The sequence below is a fragment of the Nomia melanderi genome, chromosome 9, assembly GCF_051020985.1.
Source record: "Nomia melanderi isolate GNS246 chromosome 9, iyNomMela1, whole genome shotgun sequence".
NCBI classification, from domain to species: Eukaryota; Metazoa; Arthropoda; class Insecta; order Hymenoptera; family Halictidae; genus Nomia; species Nomia melanderi.
Genome location: NC_135007.1, coordinates 10,198,481 through 10,222,119, shown reverse-complemented (window position 1 = coordinate 10,222,119; position 23,639 = coordinate 10,198,481). Strand labels below are relative to the sequence as shown.

The window sequence follows — 23,639 nt, the reverse complement described above, 5'->3', positions numbered from 1 at the left end:
GATCAAAAGTGCTGATCATCGGTTCTCAATAGGATTATTGCTCATCAATGTGAATGAGTTACAGCTGCAGTATGTGCTAATTAGAGCCACGGGGAATAGAGTTTCAGCTGACTATGAGGTTACAAATCCCAGTGACGCTCGACTGGATTATCCTAGTGGCCATGCCGCCGAGTACTATTAATAACCAATTAGAAATGACCAACGCATGATCATGTAATTCGGTTAGTTGTGAACCGACCGAAGCCCGGACACAATTTAAGCGCGCACGGTAGAAAACTTACGTGCGCGGCTAGTTTCAGCGATAGTTGGCTACCGCGTATAATTTCCCAAGGTCTGTCTGAATGTAAAAAATATATGATAGGTCTGTTATTAATTTACATTAGAGACTTTGAAATCACGTAGGATTAAAGTGAGCTACATTCCTTTAAAAGATGAAAAATCACGTAGGATTATGTTATCAGTATTTAGCCAAAGAATTTAGATGTGATTTATTATCGAACTAACGGTTGCTAAAAAAGAACGTTCTCGTAATTAGACGCTCCTTGAAGTCTTATCTCTAAGCACATAGAGATAACTATTTAAATAAAGGGAAGCGTATATAAATATCATAACTCGAAGGTTTTGTCGTTAAAAATTGAAGTGAACTCGAAGAAAGAACATCAACGTAGAAAATGTTTCGGTTGTTTGTTACACTTTTGTTCTGCAGTGCGTTAGTGGTTTTCTGTAAGTTCTCAAAGAATCATATAACGAATACCGATTGTTCTGTAAAATTCATTCTGTCGTAAATAAAAAGATTTAATTTCAAATGTTGGAAGATTGTTTCTAATTGTTCTTCGAACATAACGTCTTTCACGATCGATTTAACAATTTCATTTAACTTAAAGCTCAGCCAAATGTATTTTGAAACGGTACTACGTATTAATAATATTGAGCGACAGTCTTTATCTTGATCAATTCACGGAATTATTGAATAGGCACTGCTGATAACGGTTGTCCTCCGAATGAAATAAGGTGGTGCTCAACACTATGCGAGCCGAGTTGTGCAATTCCAGAACCTAGAAAAGTTGGGTGCATAAGCGAATTGGTAAGTATATTTTTGACAAAACAGCGGAACTTCGTGTAAAATAAAAATTCTTGGAAATGATCTAAACAGACAGATGTCATATAAAGCGCAACTTTCATTTTTAAACATTTTGATAAACTGTAAACAAATTAAAAGCTAAGCATTCTTAAATTGTTGCCAACGTTCCTCTATTTCATACTTTATGCACTCGTAAATGCCACAAGTGCGTAAAGTCCAGAATCTATACATGATATTCAATCATGCTGAAACTATACTGGGAACGCGTGAGTTTTTCTCAGGTATGTAGACCAGAAGGCATACAAAATGGTCCCTGTCGATGTGCGGATGACTACGTTCGAGACAACGAAGGTTCTTGCATCGACCTTGGCGAATGTCCGGATTCATTTAATTTGTAACGTTAATATTTCTCTTCAAATACGATAAAATATTATATATATAAACCAATGTGTCACTAATAAATGCATTCGAAATAAACCGGACTGATTTTAATTCGCAGCCTCGACCGATTGAAGCGACAATATTAAGTGAAAATCAAAACGCTCTTACACGTAACCAACAGGAATCATTCTCTTAGCGTGAATATTAATAAAGGAAAAAAAATAAAGAAAACTCCTCAAAATTAATTAATAAATCCACATGAGAATGACAGGTTCCACTTTCTTATTCCGCAGTTATCGAAATCTTGAAAGCGGTAAATATCTGAAATGACTTGAAAAATACCTTCATTTCAACAGTACAATAAATATATATTATAAATATTCATAGAAGCGTACAAGTAATAACTCATAAATGTTCAATACAATCAACATATAAAGAAACCGAAAGAAAACTACTGTTACAATTTTTATAAGGATCACATATTAACCTTTTGCACTCGAGAGGTGAGTCACCGTTAGCTTTGATACAAGAAAATTATAAAGTTTTATATACAATATTAACCTTTGTGCGATACATCAATATGTGAAATATTGAAATGAAATAGCTACGGTCCTTAATTTACGTATGTTTTTTCATTAGTTAGCTTTGTCTGTATCTCACAACAAAATATTGACTATTTCTAATGAAAGACTTTCGAGTGCAAAGGGTTAATCGTGTGAAACGCTCGATTGTTCTAGCGTTAAGTAACACGAATCTCTTCTTACGCCTCCCAAGAAGACAGCCGGACCTCTCGCAGCCCGACGGGTACGCTGTTGGTCCTCTAGGGGGGTGTCGAGGCCGCGTGCCCGGCCGGTCGAAAAACGCTTCTGGTTTTTCCCGCGGACCGTCGTATTTCTGACGGAGATTCGAAAATACCGTGAATCCTCTCTGTGACACGGCGGCAACGCGGGTGGAAGGGGAAATGTTCGCCGTCGACGACACCGTAGGTGTCAGTGGCGGTAGGCGGCGGCGGAGGAAGAGCAAGAGGCGGCGGAGGCGGGCGAAGAGTCGGCCGGGAGCGAGACGGAAAATTAGAGACTGAACCAGTCGCCCTCGTGCTTTTCGTTTCCCCGTCATTCAAACCGCGCTCCAGACAAACTCCGACGGCAGATGTCTGGCGCCGCGACCCGATTGTCGTGTCGTTAGCGGAATTCTCGCGGGATCTTCACAGTGCGTCCCGTTCCGCGTCTCCTGGAAAGTGATCGCGCAGCTTCCACCGATCCTCTTCAAGGTCGGCGGATATTTCAAGATTCCCAACGATCGGTTCGCCCGCAACGCGCAACAGTTCCATTCGAATTACTTCTATCGAGTAATTTCAAGAGAATTCCTCGTTGACGAGAACTGGACAATGCTTAGAGGCATCAATCGGAAAGTCGTTGGTCGGTTGAATCGCTTCCGCCGACATTTTTCCGCGGTATCGGCGTGAATAAGGTGTGACCGTGTGCCTCTTCGGTGATCGGAATACGGATTCAGTGAGGACTCGAAAAACGAGTCGAATCCTATTGTTCTGTTTGTCGATAGAATAGAGAACAAATTTTTAGAGAGTTTGCTCGAGGGTGCGAGATGGTTCGGTGTTTTCGAGACATTGCCTCAGTGTTCCATTGACAACGGCCACGTGGATTTGAATGGAGTGCCGAGGAAAAGGCGGCCGTGGGGAGCGTGAAACTTCAAGGGACTCGAAGGAACGTCCTCGAACCGCGGTTTTGTTGCCGGAAGAGTAAAGGAGGATCATTGTAGTAGGTTCGGCCGGGATTCGTCAGTGATCCGAAACTCGCGGCCGGAGCGCGTCGTTCCTTTCCTCGCGTTCTCCAGTTTCTCCGGGGCTGAACGTGGTCCGGCGCTATTATTGCAGTGCCGCCTAAATATAGGTGAGAGCGCACGCTTGACGCAAATCGAAAACACCACCTATAAACGCGCGTTCAACTTTTTTCTTTGGACATCGACGACGCGTCCCGCGCATTTCAACGACGCTTCCGTTTCACTTTCGAGACCAGTGGCCCCGGTTACCATCGGCGCCATGAAGGGACCCGTGTGCTGGATCTTGCTCTCTGTTTGCATCATCGGTGAGTGAATCGTTTGTTTATATGCGAGCTCCGCGGTGAGAAAATGGTCGATCGATTTGGGTCGCTGTTTTTAGCGATCGTGTACCGAAGAAGCTTCGGAACGCTTAGTACTGGATATAGTGAATCGAATACGAATATCGTATTATATATGATTTTGGGTGAATTACTTTGACAGTTGTGTCAAGGTAGGAATTTTATTATTATTACTAAAAGAAACTCTGATAAATAGCAACATGATGAGTTGAAACGTTATTATAATATAGTAAAGAAAGTGAGAGTAAATGGAAAACTCGTTGCACATACAAAATATACGGTACATTCAGATAAATGTATTCGGCAATTCTCATACATGAGGTATAAATAAAAATACGATGAATGTAAAAGTTCCTAAAAGGTTTCTAAATGAAAAGAACCGCGATCCTCGTGATTATCAATGGAGTACATCTCGTTTCTGTACAGAATCGGGTTAAGACTCTTTTAATTAAAGAACACAACATATCCCCGGTTTTTGAACACTTTTCTAAGCTACGTTTAAAGAGGGAATGACCCGTTGAAACTGTTTTCAATGACCCGCTTTCAAACGCGATATTCGCGTCATATTATTTAAGAAACACTGAACACAAAAATATTTTCCAAGGAACCACTTACAAACGAGGATTTCACCCGAAAAATATAAAATCGTTACGATCAAACGAAAACTCTATTAAAATTACAAGTACTAATAAACAGTGATAACCCTTAGTTTAATTCCTTCAATTAAATCGTCGAAGTAAAATTATTGAAACTGCAGACGTAAGATCGATGAGCCCGCCCACGCATTCGCTTGAACGAGTTCGCATAAAACTGGTTATACGCTCGCGTAAATTCCGCCAAGTAATTCCACGAGCGAACGACGAGACAGCTGACTGTAGGCGAACATTATCGCACGGTAATCGTCGGCCGTAATAAATGTCGGTAAACTCAGCCTAAGATCCGTCAATCGGACAAATGTAATTCCGTCGGCAAATATTGACGTCGAGCCAAGCGGACGTAACGTAAGGCCCGCGGCTCGGTCGGCCTCTTTGGACAGCGGACGGACGAAAACGGAAGTTCTGGCGCGCGCATGAAAATAAACGCGGCCCAGGGTTGTTTCACCGGCCCGGTTCGACGAACCAGCGATATTCGCACGACGCAGTCGAGAATTTGCCGTTCAACTTTAATCCGAATCGTTCTCCGAGAAAACGACGATTTCTGACCTCGCCTCGCGCAGAGAATTGCCTCGATTCAGACAGAAATCAGCGTTCACTGCTAAAATTAGATAACACCGCAACTTCGAGGTGTACCCAGGTTATCGCGTCGCGGCGAATGCGCGAGCGATCCATGTTAATCCCTCGACGGATCCCTTATGTTTTGCGTATATACCGATAATGGAAATTGTTGGTCGTTTCAAAGATCATTGTCGTATCCAACAACGCGATTTTCGTGATACTGCGCTGAGGACATTAAGTATTTCTCTCTCTCTCTCTCTCTCTCTTTGAATATTCTTTAAATGAAGTTCTATAATCCAAATTTTTGTCTATTTAAGACTAGGGTTGCTTGAAAGATAATTTGAAAGATAAGCAAAGATTCTTTGAAGGTATAGATAGCATTGTTAAGGTCTTAGCTTATAACCAATACAAGTTTCAATTTTTATTGTATTTTCGTATGATTAGTCTTTTTGGCTAGGTACTACATTAGTCTCAAATGAATTAAAGTTCACGTGAAAGAAGAAACAAAGACGATTGCCACTGGTGACCAAGAATTCAAATGTCCTCAGAAAATTACTTGAACGCTAGAGTTTGAAACCTGCGAATAGAGAAATTCAGTAAGTGTCCCAGAATGCGTTCAGAAGTTCAGAAAATCGTGAGGGACGATAGAGCAGGAGCTTTTCCACCTGAAACTGCGGGACTGGCGAAACGCCGGATTAAACTGTGCTCCGGTGAAACTCGATTCTCACGCGAGCGTCCTTCCGGTGGTTGGTTTATCTGCTGTCCCGTGGTAACCGCGTCTTGTCGCGTTTTTATTTCTACCTGGCTGCTCGCGAGGATTTTCGAACGGCGCGATATCGCTCCCGGGAATCGTAAAACACCGATTTAACAGGCCGCGGGAACTTGTCGACGTAAATTCATTGGCTCCCGGCCGCGAACGACCGGCAACTTCCGCGTGAGCCCTTCCGGAATCGAATTTTTTCTCATCTATACTGGGAACCGTTTTAACGCTCCGCGTCCACTTCCGCTTTTCGCGTGCTTTGTTTTTGTTATACCCCGTAGCTTTTTCGCCGCGGGTAACGTCAATGGTCTTTTTATCAAGGTTTATTCGTCTGGACTTCTTGCATTCCGAATCTGATGGATTTATAGAATTTATTACTGGTATTTCGCGGTTTTTGCTTGTCCAACGTGAAATTTATTAGGAAAGATCGCTTGTAGGATCTTTTGAAGTGTCTTCCAATGCTCGATATCGAAGTAACGTAAAAACGGTAATGATCTTTGGTTTGATAGATAGAACACACTCGAGAATTAGATAACATTGAATCAAGATTGAATCAACATTGCTCGACGGATAATTATGTTTCTTTCCTTTTATATCAAAGTCTGAAGGTCCGAGTTTTTATCGCGTTCGAATATCAAAATGCGCGAGTTAAGATGCGAAAAAGGCGATTGTCCAGCTAATAATGATAGGAATTGTCGTTCAAGTGCGCAGTTTCGGAGATCGATTACACGTGTCTCGATCAGATTATATCTCGGCCCAGCTGACATTGTAAAATTGCACCGTTTGCCGCTTCTGCGAATGTTCCGCGCGAATCACGCGTAGAGTTGCCCCTCGTCATTCGTCATACTTAGTGCGGCTGCACGCATGTCATTTTTTAATAACGATAAAAACGCGGCAAGTGTTTAACTACAGGCACGTTTCACACCGCGGCGGTACGTCAAGGGGCTCGGCTAACGCGTTGCGTCGAATCGCGAACGAAATTCTTTTTATTGTTAACTTCCTTTCGGGGAACGTGTAATTTCTTTGGACTCGGAATTCGATAATTACATAGCAACGGTAATAAATTGTTAAAGTGTAAACATCTGAAGAGATTTAGTACAGTTCACTCTTTGAGTCAAAATTTTCCCTGAGTCAAGTAAAGAATTAACGGTTGAATCTGGAAAACATTAACGATGACAATTTTGGAGATATGAATATTATTCAGCTCTCACCGATTCGACGAAACTTCCGAAATATTTGAGTACTGCAATAACGAACTGGAGAATAATTTCGAGACGATAGATTGGTTCTTGTATTTCAATAGTGAAGTAAAATTATATTTGCTAGTAAGGACTCTATGACTCCATTTCCCCGGATACGTCCGACATTTCTGTTTCGTGTCATCCGCGGACAGCTAGGATTAGACAGGTCGGTTGCTGGGGATGAAGATAGCAGGCATCTGTCTTTTATGACAGCCGTCATTTGTTCGATAGCCACGGAAGTGATAAAACAACAATATCACGAAACTAAGTGACGTGATCATAACAGATTATCTGAGCAACGTCAAAGATAGCTGGGGAGTACTGGGACCCTCTATGACGGTCAGAGAGGATGTAAAATTGAACTTAACTGGCTAATAACCTCCGGCCATGTGCACTCTATAGACGAACTTCAGACAGGTTGCATCGAATTCACCGTGACATCTGCAACTGGGTTGCAGAAAATTTTCGATTCGAAAATAATCGCGTTGCTTCTAGATGCTGGCAACCGCAGTTTCCCTTTCGCCCTGTACGCACAAGGGTCCATTTCTGCTATGCTCCGTTCGATCTGTACTTTTTCTTCATTTCCAGTGAATGAAATCATTCACTGCTTGATTATAGAGATTCGAACGAATCATTTAGTACACTTTGATGGCAGGAAGCTGAAGCAATGGGCCAACGTATAATTACCGTTCGAAGATCACCGAAAGAATGCCGCGTTCCGAGAGAAAATAAACAGCAAGGAAATAGAATTTTTATTTAAGAGTGATTGGTACCCTATTTAATAATTGGCCAGTTGCACGAAACAGGTGCTCCACGTCGCCTCGGAAACATGTTCTTGCTTTATTACTAGCTACTCATTTTAATGAAATATTACGTGAACGCGGGGACCATTATAATCCCGTGCCGGCTGCTTCATAACTTTCCCCTTTATAATTAAATGTAACCAAAACTTAAGACATATTGTGGTAAGAGTGTAACTCCTTGGAAACAAGGATTCTGCCGTGGAACATATCGTTCGAAACCTGATTCGTAAAATGATACTATCATTACAGGTAATAATACTGATTCTTTTATCCGTTTTTAAATATGATTCGCGGAAAACGTTTTCGAAGGATTTCGATTACTCGTTTCTTGGAAGTAATGGTGAAACAAAATTTTTAGAAACGAGTTCTCTCAATTTTATGAGACAAATTAAGATGTCTCATATTCACCGCTTAATTCGTCGCATTTATACAAAATAAAATGTTTCATAAATTATATAGATATATTTTTACCGTTGTCTCGCTCCACATTGGCAGATAGCGCATTCAAGGGAACATTTTTCGTGTTTTTCGGAGAACACGCGTGACCACGCGCTTAAATATAAAACCACAAGTTAATGATGCGCCACGGGTTTTTGGAAAATCTGCCTCTGCGAAATTCGTTCTCGCGTTCGGTGTTCTTAATTTAAAAATGACCTAACGCCTTATGCGATCGGCGGTTGATACTGTTGAAATAAATCTTCGGCGATGAGCTGTTGACAGTCGCCCACAAGTTGTCGTATTGAAGTCTAAAATTAAGCGAAACAAATCATTTTTATTTACATCAGATTTCTACGAACTATTTCCCGAGTTCATAAATGTTTCCAAATTTCACGATTTTTATTTTCATTTCAACGTGATTTAATATACAATTAAAAATTCTTGATTGAGTGGTCAAAGTTATTTTAATCCATATTAAAATTTTCATTGCACATAACTTTCAGAAAAGAATTGTACAGAAAATTTTACGCGTTGTTTCAACCGGTTGTGTTACATTTACGTGTAATTACATTCGCACATAAATGAATAAGCAAACAAATAAATGTGGCAATGGCCACAGCTGGATCGAGATGACCACGTTGCACTAAGGTTAATTACCAACAAAGTGAGATATTTCAACCCGTGGGACCTGCCTCAGCTTTAAAAATTAAGTTAATGCGTCCCGTTGCATTTTCATAAGAACCATTTTGCAATTCATACGCTTGTTTGCCATCCTTATCAGTTCAGGAAAGATTTTTATTCATACCCAATGAAAAATCTTTAATACTGAATGCAATCGTTGATAAATGTTCAGTTTAGAATATACATGATCGTAAACATGAAGATTACGAATGAAATGTTTAGAGAGGTCTTCAAATAAGTAAAATTCATCTGAATTTTAATGAACATTGGGCCAATCACAGTTGCACAGTGTGAAATGACTGCCTGATACACTTATTAATATAACGATAACGTTTCTGCTCCGGTTACCCGCTATTCTCATTCATCTCTTTAAGCCCTTTCATCTCGTCGCGTATCACGTCTGGTCCGCAACCAATTCGATATTTATATCATACGTTCCAGCGTATTAACGACGGACCACATAAAGCATGCAGAATAGTTAATACATTGTTGCAGATGCGTGGGCGGAGGTTGGCAACGATCGGATTCCACATGACTAAGCGTTATCTAAATATAAGAAAACACTTTTAGTACGCTGTGTGTTTTAAATTTCATGGAAATTTTTATATGCGAAAGACGAATCGAAGGAAATAATATTCGATCGAGCAATGGCGAAGTAAAAACGAAATATTAAACTTTATCTGTCGCTTTCAGCGCCCAGGCGACGCAACGATTCTATTATTCCTCGATATCCGATGTTTAATTTAGTATTTAAGCTGAAACTCGATTCCTCGAGTATAATACAATTTTTCGATGCCATGGGATCGTTCGTTATTTTACTTAGAAACGATTCCTCAAAAATGTGAAGTTTCAAGAATGAGGTTAACTGTGGATAGACTCTAACTTATGTGGAGCATCATAGCAACTCCATTAATTTCTATTAATTTAAAACGGTTATAAAGTCTTCTATAAGTGTCAATTTACTCTACGGTTCAAGACTGCTGTTTGCGTTTGTAGTAACGAAATTACATAACTTCGGAGTTACTGCCGCGGAATAAAGTTACTTAGTTAGGCGCTAATTGTCGGAAACAGTTGCACCACTTTATGGCTTCCATCATCATTGAGGATTCCCTCTGAACGTCTCGATCAACCAGGCGATCGTCTTACACGCACAGAAGCCTCTTTATTCCGCATCGTTTCTCGCGGACAGAGGGAACATCTATCGAATGCGTTTCCGATGCAAAAACTAGAGCGGATTAGACAACGTGTGTACACAACGCGAAGTGCGCAATTGATTCAAGGTTTGCTTTTAGCACAGCGAAGACTGGCAGTAATTATAACTCGAGTGTAATAAAGCTGAACGATTAAGCAAAGAGACTGCACGCATCGCAGGCAATTTTTAGTTATAGATTTTACGATTTAATTACAAATTCGTTCATTTAATTATGAATTATGTTCGTTTGAACGCAGGAATATTATATTCTCATCAGGTTACTTCGGTTGGCTATAATTCATTTGGGAAAGCACACTGTCGTTTGTTTCAATTTCAAGGTATCGGAATGATTGATTCGGATCGTTCGCCAGAGATCAGTCGAAGGTTAAATTTATGAAACACGTGGCGAGTATTATGTCACGAAGCACATTGTAGAGTCAAGTGCATACTTTAGCCGCGGCGCCACAGAAATAACTCTTAACCGGCAACGTGCTTGCAAACTTCCGTTATTTATAGTGCAGCTTGACCAGCTATGTTTCTGTTCTTGGGAGCATTCACCGGGCAATCGAATCCAGATTCTGCATCATCATCTCGCATAATATCTTCCATTGGAGTATCAACTTCGTTTACTTTCATCAGCATAGTTAAATAATTTTTTTAAATACTTCACTGCCATATGTACATTTACGATTAACTAGATTCTATTGCTAATCGTCTAATAGATTTTTTGACTCCTATAATTTCGTGTAAGTCAGTCTTGTCATATTCATATTGAATAGTTAATAATTAAAAAAATTGTAATTTATTATTTTGACTGTCAATGCTGTTACATTTCGATATTCAGCATATCGAAAGTAGGTTAATGCAACACGACCAATGATACGTTAACTCGGATCAGGATTTGTTAGTTTTGTGGCTGTTTACACGCAGATAGTTTACTAGACGGAGGAAACTTATATTAGAGGGCGATATTAGCACAACTACGAAGCAGTCAGGTATCTAGCCGAACCAGATATGCGTGGTATGCATACCGGAAATTCCCTTTGAAATTGATTATTACAGTACAGTACGTTTTGAATGGATTTATAAATAGAGCGACACGAAGTAATATTGTATGTTCCCGTGGAAAACCGTATTTTGTATAAATTGTTTTTAAAAATCTGTATGCATAAAATTCTCTATGTTTATCAAAATATTTGATACGTGTTGAGCTTCGCAGTTCGTTACGGCGATGCTCTGGCTCAGTTTCAGATTAGTGATGCTGAGCCTGAATGAAATATGATAAGTAATGAGATTTTCGTTGTGTTGTAACTGGATCGATGTCGATATGTTAAGTTGTGGAATTCTTGATGAGAAATTCCGTCGATATGTGTTGTGGTGGGGAGCTCTTCGTTAGAGACTCACTGGAACTCTTAGTTAGAAATTCCGTCGATGTGTGTTGTTGTGGAACTCTTGTTTAGAAATTCGCCGATATGTGTTAAGATCTACCCTTAAATACGTGGCTACAAGGGTAGCGTCGGGGGATGAGACACGCGGATTGGTTGTTCCTAGAGTTTTACGTTTTGGACAGGGAGGGGGCCGTTTTTCCTGGTTGGTGACAGTCACCGGAAAGTTGACCGCCTCCAAGTCCATCGGTCACCTGCAGATATCGAGAGTACCTTCATTGTAAACGTTAAGCGAAAACTTTGTATTTTTGTCCTTTGGATATAATATTTTTAAGATTGATAATTGATATAAAAATAATTGTAGAATCATTGTTAGGATTATATAAATTTCAACTTTAGTGTAACTATTATTAATGAATGTTATCGAAACTATACAAAGTGACAGTTATTTTAGAATTATAAATGACATTGTGTATGTAATGGCAAATTTAGAGAAATTATTAGGATAACCTGGTTATCCTAAATTTGATTCACTGTTATACTTCCTAGTCATCGCGAGGAATTCAACCATGCGCGTCCCAGTAAACCAGACAGACTATTCAGATACTATATTCGACAGAAGTAGTCCCATCTATTTTCGCGTACCTTTTAGACCAGATGCCACGACGTCAAAACACAATTTGTGTCGCCCCGAAACGAAGGAATGCTTCGAATTCCGTGAAACTATGTCAATATCGCGTCGTTTTTTTTCTTAATTCTATCCATGCATTCTTTGTTTAAGTTATGCAGCTTCCCAATAATCTCATTGCACGTAAGGTACAAAAACATTCTACTAATTACCTAGCAATTCATTAATTTCATTAAATCCACCAAACCTTTCACAATAAACTTCTTTCTAATTACCTTCTTTTAACTCTAACAAGTACACCAAAACAAATAACAATTAAACTTACTTACTATTCCAATTCCACCTCACCAAATAGAATTTTCAAAAACACCATATATTTTTCAACACCTTTTCAAGATCCATTTAGTCCAATCGACTTCTCATTTCCTTAACACCATTTCATTTATTCAATCTCCTTCGAATTAATCCTTCCTTCCGACGCAATTCGAATTCGAAAATATCACAAGAAACTCCTCATTATTCGCTTACCTCTCTTTCCGAATAACATCTCGCATCTATAAATAAATCGATGAACAGGTTTTAAATCCCAGACACAAAAATATCGAAGAGAAAGAAGGGGCCAGACAGATTTGATCGAAACGTCGCTGAAAAATGCGGGTGAAAGGTTGAGCCGGGAACAGGACGGAAAACGGAAGGGAGAATTGGAAAGAGTCGGTCGTCGGCGGTATCGGAAAATAAGAGCAAACGGTGAGCAGGGCCGCAGCGTTCGGAAGGAGCCAGAGCACACTTTTAACCATAAAATTCAAAACATCTTCCCCTTCCAGGCCTCGCCTCCTTTTATGTTAATGGATGGCAAATTATCGGAAAAGAGGCTGTCTTCCGTAGCAGGCTGTCATATGGCGACAGAGGTTCGCAGGACCTTACATTCTCTCGGTCACACTTTCACCCTCGACCGGCTTTCCCTTTTCGGCGCGCTGCGTGTTTCGAAATCCGATAAACGACCCGATGGCGGGCTGCGTTTATGGTTCACACTGAACGATACTTGTTTCCGATCGAATCGCCGCCGTTCGCAGCGCGAGAATCGAACTATCGGGGAACGGGTGTATCGAGAGCTGCGTCCCTGATCGATAGTCCATCCCCTTTCAACCTCATCCCTTTCCAATCCGATAAGCTGGCCTCAATGCTACTGTAAGCGCCCATCAGAAGTTTCGATTATAATTTCTTCATGACCCGCGCTCTGTCCATTCGGGATTTTCACAGTGAATGTACATACAGTGATTGGTCAGATGGCCGATTTTAAAATTTCATTGAAAATTCTGCGGTTTCATTCGTTTTCTTTGTATCGGTTTCTATGTGATTTCGTTAATCTGTTTATCAAGCTTTTTCTTTTCTTTTGTATCTGTCTTTATTAAGGAAAATTTACCGAGAATTTTGTTTATTTTGAGTTTGTGAACAGTTGTTTGACTGATTGTGATAGGAATAGGTATATAGAAAGTGTTGGTATAATTAGGGTGAACGTGTGACTGTCAAATTGGTACTCGCGAAATTGAAACTGAAAAGTGTAAAGTTTTTAGTTTAAATATAATCTCTTCTTTTTTTTAAGTTAGTTTATCTAGATGTTTTGCTTGGTTAGATAATTATATTTTAGAAAGTCGATATCGTTTAATTCTTTGCGAGAAGTGTTAATTGTGTTAATATTTCAAATATTTGCTCCGATTGTCATAAAAGATTTTATAAGTTTAAAATAAAAATTTGTTAGACTCGTAGCAATTCGTATTTACAGATCTTCATTGGTAAGTCGGGTACGCTTCGATAAGATTACATAAACTGAACGTAAATAGAAAAAAGTAGCACGTGCTGTTGCACGACACATGTTCTATCATAGTAGGTAACCTCCTTCAATATTCTGTGATCCTGTGATCTTGGTGGCGCCACGTGATCAAATGAGAAAGCAAACGAAATGGTTGATGATGTGACGGCAGGATGGAGGACAAAAGAATCGTACATTCGTGTAACCCAAATCTGAACGTAAATTAGAGTTTGACAATGCCTGCAATTTTATTCGATCTGCTACACAGGAAAATCGAAAACAATATTTTTATTTTAAATTAGAAATAATATTTTGCACAATTTAAATTGATGTTTCAACAAATTTTGAACATCATTTAAATTTGAAATTTAAACATTTACATTTTCAAAGTGAAATATTTGAAATAACAATTACTATTTACATAGAAAATAATCACGATCTAGTTTCTACTAATGTAATACATTTAGAAATTATTAACGTTTCAGAATATAATTATTAATCATATTAGATTACAAATATTTGATTCCACGTTTTAATAACAATTTCATTTGATGTACTTTCAAAATATAGAATTTGAAGAACAAATTTTATTCTTATGTCTTTTTCATTTTATTACAAAGCAGGAATGTTAATAATATTTGTTCGAATACTGGTAAATGAAAAATATTTTACATCAGACAACTGGGGGCGTAGCTCAGATGGTAGAGCGCTCGCTTAGCATGCGAGAGGTACCGGGATCGATACCCGGCGCCTCCAAAATATAAGCAATTTTTTTTTACCTTAAACAATTTGTTTTAGATCATTCAAGTCATTAAGTTATTTTTAACTTCCTCGTAACTCCAATAACCAAGATTAAACAATAAAAAAATAATACAATATAAATATAAACAAGTTTTCAAAATTAATATTACATTTCGTTCGCAAAAACCAAAGAATTTGTCGCCAGGATCCTGCTGAAAAAGAATCTTTCTTAGCTGATCGATCAATGCTTTCACAGAATTCCAATTTCCTCCAAAAATGTTTATTCATAAAACATTTTGACTTTCTCATCTGAAATAATCAAAATTACATGTTTGCATTTTTATTTATTTGTAAATAATAGTCAGAATCAATAGAAAAAGATTTCACGAACTGTATGTTAGGCGTTAGGATAATTAATAAATTATGAATGAGATAATTGACGCACGATGAATAAGAAGTGTCCGGCAACGGCACGCTAATCCGAAGTAGTATCGTACCGTACTATACAGACACGCGATAGAATCCACAGCATATTCAGATATGGCATTTAGGCGTTCTTCGTGGTGCTATCCTAAGCTCGTTTAGCTCCTCTAGCTACCTCCACGTCGACTCTGTGTCCCGGTTGATTCTAAACCATGATTTACTAACAACTGCCACTGATACTAGCGCTGAGTCCATTGTGCCGGTTCATTTCTAATCCCCTTTCTAATCTCCACGCTCGCAGACGACTGTACGCCTCATTTATTGAATTATAGTATCAATTACCTTATCTTCGACATATTAAATCATTCATTCAATACTACTCGACGAAACAATTGTACACACTTTAATTAAGCATTTACCAATTTAAATAGTTTTCAAAATTTTCGAAACCATTCAAACAATCCGGAAAATTATTTTGTAATGATTATCAAAACCCAGCAGGTGGCAAAAGAAATTGAACATGTCTTTGAAAGGTTAATTATCGTAACAATCACATGTAAGTTTTATTATTTTTAAACATTACCCAATGTTAAAAATGTATTTTTAATTAATCCAGAAGGAATGTTTCTTAAATTTTTTAGAGGATTAAAGTAATTCACACACGTTTCTTCTTATTTGTCATTCACTTGTAAATTCGGGGTATCATTTGTAAGTTAATGATTTTTATCCTACTAGTTCACTCCTTTTTTAATCGGGATTATAGCGAAGAAAATAGTCTTGCTCTGCTGCACCGTGCGTCCCCTCTAGATTCTGTGATCCTGGTTCTTCCCCCGATCTATGTTCTCAGCGCCATTGTTCGGACGCGGTCAAGCGTCCCTTCGGTGGAACGGTGTCCAAGCGAGGGCTACCAGGCCCTTCGAAGCTCTCCCACTCCTCTGTTCAACTGGACAAGGAGCTCGCGCGACTCTGAAGGAGGTAGCCACGAGACGCCAACATTACACACAGAACGAAGCAGTTCGTGACGTATTAGTGCCAACACGTTTTGTAATAACTATATAATAACAAGACATTCTTTATAACGTCCCTTAATTAAAATTGTTAATGAAAATAACATTATAATTAAAATGGACGTACTCGTAGAAATGGTTCTACAAACGGTTCCACGAAATGCTAATTGAATGGAAAATATATTTCACCTTTTAAGAGATTGATAAAGTTCTAAATTATTCGACAATATTACTAATCTTTGTTACAATGTTTACCATCATTCCTTTTACAATTCTAATATCCGAACACTTAATACATATTCAAGAAATGGATATTCGAATTTTCTCGGTACCCTCGCTAACAGTAACGTTTCCATGACACTATGTGTGTCAACCCTCTTTGACCCAGTTAGGCCAAAGAAGGTCGCAATACGATACAGTAACACACACACACACACAAACACAAACACACAAAAGCTCGCAGTAGAACCCCTTTCGTCTCGTGTTCTCCTGTTGCTCCGCATGTTTTTTCTTTGTTCAACGTTTCAGAATTCACCTCCCATTATGACAAGCATTACGTGCACGTGCCTGGAGCTCCGATGAACGCTAAGCCCACTCACACCCTTTGCGGCCGCACGTTGCGGATCCAGACAGGACAAGCCTGCATCCTACGATCCTAATAATGCGTGTGTAGCTCGGGTGACGTAATGTGCGTGTCTCATACTCACCCCTACATCAAAGCGAGGTACATTTCCAACCATATATGTTTGAATGTACCAGCAACTAGACAGTACAGTTCGTATACACACCCTGAAATACGACTGAAATTAATGAAAATTTAGTTCAATCCTGAGTCGTTAAAATCCTTTCCAAAGTCCATTAACGTTTGTTGAGATTATCGCGATTCATTTCTGCGCAACGTTGGTCCAGACTACCGGGAAGAAGGAAAGAAGAGGTTCTCTTATTTTTTGTCCTGTTTCCTTGTTGGCCAACGGTCGAACGAGCTTTGTCGTACACCTCCTCCACGCATTCGAGGAAACGTTTCCCAGAACGGGACGTCGCGCGGTGTGTCCATAGGATTCTCGTTGTTTATGCGTCCCTTGCACAGTTGGACCGCAGTCAGGCTTTGGCCTCAGCCCCAAAAAGGAGCAAACGAGGAAGGAGCCAAAGGAGTGGAGCAGAGATCATGCTCCCCCGATAACTCACGCTCGCACAGCAGTGCGTGAGCCTAACCAGTCTGTAAACCGTTGCAAAGTTATGGTGTAGCCGCGTGCGGGCGTACAGTGTCGACTAAAACGCCTGCCGAGCGAATTCGAGGGAGATACCACGGGAAATCTGCTGCTTTTAATTCGATAGGATAGCTGCTGGATAACTAGAACAATCGATAGACACTGCAGCTATGGAGAAAATGAATAACGAAGGGTAAAGCTTCAGATGAAATTTTCGGAGTATCGATAATGCTGTATTTAAACGAGAGGCATTTGTTATTATAAATTATGCAACGCTACCTCTTAATAGGTGCTACTGAAATTTCAGTGTCTCGAGGAGGAAATATAATCTTAGTTATTTGACTGTACGTGTAATTAGCGCTAATTTGATATAAAGACTTAGTAATCACGTAAAATTAACAAATTAAACAAATGTTGAAAAATTGCTAACAGTTCTTTCATTTAGTATTTGATCATAGACAGTGGATGACAAGTGTTTAAATAATTGGTAGTTTATTAAAAACAGGGCTATGGTTATCAAATATAAATGTTAAATGTAAATGTGAATGTTACATACAATTTTAGTATTATACAGCATGGAATTTGTTAGGAGAATCCTTGGTGAACTTCGACAAATTTGATGCCACTTCTCCAGAGACCTCTGGCAAACTTTTCATCGGTGCTGTACATAATAATGTGTGCGTACGTGCGTCTTCTGAATATGTGTATTTATATATGGAACACATGGAAAGTGGTCGGACCCTTTGAACACTCCCTATGGGGGCTGATTCCTTGGTAAGGCCACGCATTGCCTCTCAAGCCCTTCATTCCTCCGTGTCCTTATAACACTACGGAACTTTGCAAGAATTCTATTTTAATTTTCTCACGTGAACGTTTATTAAACTTCCCTGATTATTGACTATTGATGGAAATATCATTGACTGTAGAAATATAAAAATCTTCTAGTGGAACAATATCGAGTAACGGCAAGAACAATGAAATTACAATAGATTCTTAACAGTTACTCTATAAAATGAACAAGCTAATAAGCCTTGTGTCTGCCAATGTTTAAGGGTAATACATTACCTCAATTACCTGTAAAACCAACATACAACTAAACGAGAACGTACCTGCAACGATGTTCAGTACACTATGAAAAGAACTACTAAATTTATCATCGACAGTAGTTATAAACAAATAAACAATTCGAAGGAAAACACATGCGAATCGATCTATTTTCAGATACATTGCAAAGACAAAATTTCAACGAGAGCAAGAACTCGTAAACTACTGCACACGCGCGGACAAAAGGCACGAAACACTATTAAGTTCACTTGAAAGAAATTAAAAATAATTTCATGACAATTATCAAACAGCAGTAAACAGTCTTCACAGTTCCCCTCGGTTGAATCGGTATTTAATTAACGTGTTTCGTAAGCATTGAAAAAACATCGATTACTTATAATTATTCACGTTGATCTTCAAGAGAGAAAAAAAGACGACGAAAAGGTCTGACCGATTCGGACGATTTATCACGAGCAACCGGCGAACTATTCGATTTTGCCGGCATCGTGCGCAATGCTACTCCCACACCTCGACCTCCTTGGCCTGATGCTTTCCTGGTAAAAAATCTCGTTCTCTATTGTTCCACCCTAATTAATATCCACGACAAGTAGTGTCCCGTCCGTCCTTCGTCGCAACGCACGCGCGTTCCTGCGGGTTATACGTGCCTGCTACCTCGCGCTGTCACTTATCCAATATCTGTAAACAAAAAATGGTCATTGACAACAGCCGGGGAAAGATGAATGGGACACCTTAGTAGTAACTCGGCACGCGTGCACATGCGACGGCGACAGGGAACTAGAATACTTTTAGAAAGGAGGTATGTAGGACGTACCCTTATCAGTACCTAGAACCTACACTACTGACAATTCTATTCGATAATTACCGATTATTTACGTACATCTGTTGTGCGGTTTACAGGTGTACTGAATTTATCGTTTAATCAAACCGGCCGCAACAAACCGGCGACTTGATTAATTAGGTTTAAGAATGGGTTCTTAATCTCATTCTTATCGTTATTATTCAATTTTTCATTCGATTAAATATATGATCGATCGTTCGTAACGAAGAATTTTGTTTAATTTCCTTTGATATAAGGTATAATGTCAGCTGGAAGCTTACTGAATTTCATTGTATTCAGAACTTGTGATGTATTTGTCAACGTAGTCGCCTGTTTTATCAATGCAATTTGTTATTTTGTAGATTATAAGGTATTTATCCAGAGGGTAGGTAATTATGTTAAAAGTATCTCATTCTGTTGGTTTAAAGAATATTTCAATTAAGCGTCGAATGAAATGTATATTTTACGATATACTCGTATAGAATTTTTCGAAATTTCTTTATTGTCATACGCGATGCAACAGATAGCTGGCCGCATTACGGAGATGCGGTTCGATATTGTCGATTGCGAAACTGGGAGTTCGTTTCAATTAATTAACGAGCTGGGCGTGGAGCGGAGGGAGCGTCGAACAAGCTCCCGTTCAATAAACGAGCTTTTTTTTAAATACAAAATGTCGCGTCGCGTACCAGGTTAGCACGCTGCGAGTAGGTGAACTTTACAAATGTAACACCGCCGCGTTTATCGGTAATACATCGCTGTACCTTCTGTTTTCCTGTGTAATTGCAAACTTTACTTGGTTTACAACGATTTGTTACATTCTAGTTACAAAATTCGCGAAATTAACAGTGCACGTGAAACCGGCTGCAGATTACGCCGGTAGGCCTATCCGACGGCCTCGAGTCTCACGTATCACCTTCTCGTAGGTAACGGCAGCTTCGCCAATGTTGTCGACCGTTAATGTTTACAACGTAAAATTATTACAAATATTCATTTTGCAACAAGAGAATTTCTTCGCGAGTAACATAAACACGAAGCGGTGTGCATAACTGCAAGACAGAGATAACACGGCCGCGGAACTGATAAGAGGAAGACGTGACGTAATACTCCGCACTCGAAACTTCCATTTATTCTTACTATTATTATTATTATTGTTAATAATATTGTCATTAGTATTTAAATGATTTATTCGCACATTGAAAAAACATTTCTCAGGCTTCCTGATTAATATTTCATAAATATTTTATCTACTTGGAAGGTAATGGTATGTTATCAAGTAACAAACCTATTAATTAATTTCTTTCGTCGAACACAATCTTATCACCAACCGAATTCATTTGATTCTTATTTCATCCAATTATTTATATTGAGATGTTACATTATTTTCATTGTTGACAGAAATATTATACAATACAAATGTAATGTATCAGCAATATTAAATATGTCACAATTCCTGGGCTTCGGCTTCTTCCACAAATAGAAAATATGCTTATTGTCCTCGGTTAGTTCGAATAAGATAGTAGTTTCTTTTCGCTTTAGATATTAATAATGTTAATAGGAGATCGTTAATTAATGTATATTTTAGAATACACATTCTAGAATGAATTATCATTGTTTTGTTTGAAAGTAAGAGTAAAATCTTTTCGATGACACCTGTATACCGTTGCACAATATTCATTTAACATATTTAAATTCGTTAAGCAACTTAACAACGGCCTGCCCGATGGCATTGTCGATCGAGACATGGCCAGACCCGTTGCTCGGCGTTCCTACGTTCCTAATAGTCGCATGTCTCGTCTGTTCTAACCCATTTCTTTCCATGAATGGCTTCCGCTACCTTTTCCTCCTTTCATGGTTCTCGTGGAAGGTGGCCGGTCTAGCTTCGGCGACTTTCGTCCACGTCATTATCGAAAGTTGATTCATTGAGGAGAATCAGAACAAACTCCCACAATGTTGATACTCCTCTAATATCGCGGCAACGAGCGCAGGCCACCTCCTTGACGTCGTTTAATCTCTTTGGCAGGCCTCGTTCGCTTTTTAACATCAAAGCAACCCCCTCGCCACGATCTGTGATTATTTTCGCGTCGTTAGAACACGACCGTTTTGCATCCTATTTTCTTTGAACTAGCCTCGAAAGCAAAGCCGAAAGACTTTATGGATAGTAAATATTTAAATAGACTTCTTTTCGCGTACTCGGAAATAGGACTTGGTTCGCCGTGTCTGGTCCCTTTGAATCTTCCACGATTAGAATGTAAATAAGTATATTATATCTGAAATGTTTCCATGTTGAACGACATTTTGAATGTTACTGAAGTTATGGAGATAATAAAAAGTAACCATGTGATTTATTTTGCAACAATTGTGTGCTATAGCTCGAATAATGGAGCTGGTATTACATTTCATATAATATTTGAAAGAGTATCTTGCAATATTTATTAATAAATATCACGTATGCAGTGAAGTTTGATATTTATCTCTTTCAGTTTAACAGGAAAGCATACTGTACTAGTTACTATAAATATGTAAACGTAATGTTCATATTCTTCATAAAGAATTACACTTATCATAATGGAAAATAGATTCAGTCTCCACGATGAGTATACCCCAATCAATAATCCCTATTAATACATTCCTATCGGGTATGTATTGAATACTATAAATTGAACTATGAAGATTACAATTAAAGAACTTCATTGCAAAAATTAATGACATAAATTACATTCAGTTACACGCAATAATCTTTAAAAATCTTGTTCGTTAATCTTTACACGCCCATTCCTTCAGACAGCAGAAAATGTCACAAGCAACTTCGATTAATCTCTAAATGTTTTATAATCATGTTTACAAAATTCCCCACCCGTCATTGCATTCTTCCGACAACATTCAAACGGAAAGCGTCCATTTTGCCCTCGTCACGCGATCAATAGGCCAGCTGCAACGACTTCGAAGTGAAAAGAAGCCAGCTGCGCGAAACCTCTGTCGGGTAACACGATCTACGAGCAGCCGTACTGGTCGATGACTGTGTCGTGACTCGTTTAATGAACAACGGAACTAGCTACCCTCCGCGGGGGTTGAAAATCACCCCCTGCAGCCTCGTGTTACCCTGCTACCGAACCGCCCTTGTTTTCCAATAAATACAAAGTGTGCAGCCCTTACAGGACAGCTAGCAGAAAATTCGAGTGGTGCCGCCCTCGTAGACATAAAACGTGGCCGTGCTCCACCCCCAAGACTCCATTGGAAATCAATAAGGCATTATCGGAAGTATCGGTTCCATCTCCTCGGAATTATAACAGCCTGCTCCATTTCCGGTCGAGTTTCCACCGAGCGTGCGAGCGGTCACGTTCGATTTATCGATTCCCAACAGCGGTTGCAACCTCTAGTTCTCGTATGTCACCCCAGTCCACGAACCAATCGGGAATTCCGACTCCCGATCACCGAGCAACCCCCTTATTTATTGGCTATCGAACCGCCGATACGCAACCCTCGCGCGCTGATGAACTCTCGATACATCAAGTTCTAGTAAGATTTGTCCTGTCGTCGACAATCTTACGTGGGCAACGTGTATGTACGCCCGACCTTCAGATGTTTAAGGGATGAAATGAAATACGCTTAGAAAGAATTAATCTGCGTATTCAGATGTTTCTTATAGGTATCCTTAAGAAAAGTATATCTGTACGACTGATGGATTCATTATAGTGTAGAAGATTAAGTTAAAAGTTTAAGACGCTGTTATTTGTGTATAGTCGATCTTCAATTTTTATTTGGAGGTGAAATTGTAAACGGCGTTTTGGTATTCCTTTTTTTTTAAAGGAATACGCGGTGTTTGTTGAGTGACTCGTTGGTTTTTAAAACGTTTTGATTTTATTTTTAATCGGTATATTGACTTTATTAGATATTTTTCTTCGAAAATATTTACGAAGATACGTATTCTTAAACATTTTTATTTTACTTCTCTCTGCTTCGAGCTTGTAAAAATAATATTGCGGGCGTCGAGGACCATCACTCCTTTTTATGGTCCTGTGACCCTGTTCATGAGATAATGCCGTTGACAAACCTCTTTCTCGTATTGGTTTCTAATAATTCCTGGCACACTGTCCTTGCTTCGAATTGACGGCCACGTGTCGACTATTATTAACAAAATTACCGGTAACTCACGAAGGATACCGATACTTTTCTACAAAATTACTTTATCGACATTTAAACAATGTGTATTAACATGCAAAATATAATTTCATATCGTTGTTCATAATACAACGAACTTCTCCTTTAATTTCCAACGTAATCGAACTCTTCTCAAAGAAGTCTTACTCCATAATTCACCCTCTTTATTGTAAACTACACAGTCTCCAGAAACTCAACATCCGCTAATCATCGCGGGCCTCTAAACAATATCAAAAATCAAGAAAAAATAACGAACATCCTGTTAAGCCAGGAAAATTTTCGATAATATAATCTTCGGTATAACCACTGTAACATAAAATATTTTTCCCAGATAAATTAACTTTTCCCATAGGAATAAATTTCCTACATAAAATCCCTCATTCCTTCATGCAGCATTGGGCAAACGTCGCATTGCATAAATCAACTCGTCACAATATCTCAGCGCAGATAAACATTCGCATTGCATAAGTT

The 23,639-nt window shown here is 39.0% G+C and overlaps 2 protein-coding genes and 1 non-coding gene across 4 annotated transcripts in view; all 3 read left to right on the top strand.

The window, feature by feature from the left end:
• Window positions 1-576: 576 nt before the first annotated feature.
• Window positions 577-1,555, top strand: LOC116432808 (serine protease inhibitor swm-1-like). Its single transcript, XM_031990202.2, has 3 exons — window positions 577-723; window positions 975-1,084; window positions 1,363-1,555. Exons 1-3 carry the CDS (start codon window positions 672-674, stop codon window positions 1,477-1,479), a joined length of 279 nt encoding a protein of 92 aa, XP_031846062.2. The 5' UTR covers window positions 577-671; the 3' UTR covers window positions 1,480-1,555.
• A 924-nt stretch (window positions 1,556-2,479) lies between these two features.
• Window positions 2,480-23,639, top strand: part of LOC116432813 (xaa-Pro aminopeptidase 1) — a 40,388-nt gene continuing 19,228 nt past the window's right edge. The window contains exon 1 of one of the 2 annotated variants that reach the window (XM_031990213.2): window positions 2,480-3,564. In XM_031990213.2, coding sequence (XP_031846073.1) covers window positions 3,519-3,564 — 46 coding nt within the window. In that variant the 5' untranslated portion in view covers window positions 2,480-3,518. The remainder of the gene's footprint in view (window positions 3,565-23,639) is intronic. The other variant, XM_031990215.2, reaches the window with a different exon arrangement.
• Window positions 14,433-14,505, top strand: TRNAA-AGC (transfer RNA alanine (anticodon AGC)). The gene has a single exon. It is a non-coding gene; the product is annotated as a tRNA-Ala (tRNA).